General features: G+C 49.9%; 1 protein-coding gene across 1 annotated transcript in view; it reads left to right on the plus strand.

Annotated features, from left to right (window-relative positions):
• The window catches only part of LOC103728904 (probable methyltransferase TARBP1), a gene marked incomplete at both ends in the record, with an annotated part of 4,782 nt that extends 3,586 nt beyond the window's left edge, over positions 1-1,196 (plus strand). The window contains one exon of the mRNA XM_008826899.1: positions 982-1,196. Within this exon, the coding sequence (XP_008825121.1) occupies positions 982-1,196 (215 nt within the window). The remainder of the gene's footprint in view (positions 1-981) is intronic.
• Between the last annotated feature and the right edge of the window lie 280 nt (positions 1,197-1,476).

Genomic DNA, 1,476 nt, shown 5'->3' on the forward strand with positions numbered 1-1,476 from the left:
GAGTGCACCGTGAGAGCATTAACGTGTGTGTGTGTGTGTGTGTGTGTGTGTGTGTGTGTGCATACATGTAGAAGCCAGAGGACAACCTCAGGTGTCATTTACCCAGCACTGTCCACCTTTTCTGTATTTTTAGGGTAGGGGACTATGGGCCTAGTCATGTGTCTGTGCCTACAAATGTGTGTGCACACATGCAAAAGCCAGAGGTCAACCCTGGGTGTTGTTTCTCAGAAGCTGTCTTGTTTTTTTGAGACAGGGTCTCTCACTGGCCTGGGTCTCACCAATTAGGCTGGGCTGGCTGGCCAGTGAGCCCTAGGGACCCACCTGTTTCAGCCTCCCCGGTGCTGGGATTATAGGTACATACCGCCTCACCAGGTTTTTATGTGGGTTTTGAGGCTCATACTCAGGTCCTCATGCTTGCCTGGCAGGAACTGTACTGACTGACCATTTCCTCAGCCCCTAGAGTCTTTAAAAAAAAAACAACCTGGGCAATGGACAGTAAAATAAAACGACACCCAGGGAACATTTGTGCTGGTTGCATGAGCAGGAAGAAGGTTGGGACCTTGTTACTCACAGGCAGCTAATCTTCCATGTATGAAGGCCTGGGGCCCCTCAACCTCTGGCCTCTCAGCCTGCAGAAAGATTGGATTTTACTTTTATGAGCTGAGTTCTAACTGCTGCTTCAAACTCACTCACTACCACGCTTCAGAGATCCAGAAAGCCTAATGCTGTCTGTTGGATTTCTTTCCTAATGCTAATGTGAAAGGAAGCAGGGAAGGAGGGAGGGAGAGAAGAAACGAGGGAGGGAGGGAGAGAGAGAAGGAACAAGGGAGGGAGGGAGGGAGAGAAGGAATGAGGGAGGGAGGGAAGGAGAGAGGGAGAGAGGGAGGGAGGGAGGGAGGGAGGGAGGACCTGAGGTGCTAGCCCACAAATCAAGTCTCCACAGTGGTCTGTGACTTCAGGGGTACTCTGTGTCCTCTGTAGGAGCTGAGCCTGAGTCGTCAGGTACACAGAGTGGTTGGCATGGCCACCCTTGCTGCACTGTGTGAGGCTGTGGACCAGCACCCACTGCTTCAGCAGGATTCTCCTGATGCTGAGCCTGTGGACAGACTCGTCTCTGTTCTTCCACTCAGTCAGCCACTGCAGAAGCCCCATGCAGAGGAGCAGAACAGGTGTGCACACCCCTCAGAGAATGGCAGGTGAGTGTTGTTGAGGGTTAAGTTTGGTTTTTGTTGGGATCCTGATCATTGGTGACCCCAGTGCTGTTCATGGTTCAGTAGAGCTCAGGAGATGAGCTATTTTAGATGAAAATATGTTCTTCATCTTTCATGTCAGAAACCTGCAGGCTTTTCTGCACTGTTTTCAGTGAATCATTTGAGGTTGTAGAAACACCTTGAGGAAAATTTAAGTCTGTGAGGTTGTTTTGTTATTTAGTGGGTAGGCTATTTGACAATGACCCTATGTATCTGTTATCCTAGT

Source organism: Nannospalax galili, unplaced genomic scaffold (genome assembly GCF_000622305.1).
Source record: "Nannospalax galili isolate Female #2095 unplaced genomic scaffold, S.galili_v1.0 scaffold31492, whole genome shotgun sequence".
In the NCBI taxonomy this organism is placed as follows: domain Eukaryota; kingdom Metazoa; phylum Chordata; class Mammalia; order Rodentia; family Spalacidae; genus Nannospalax; species Nannospalax galili.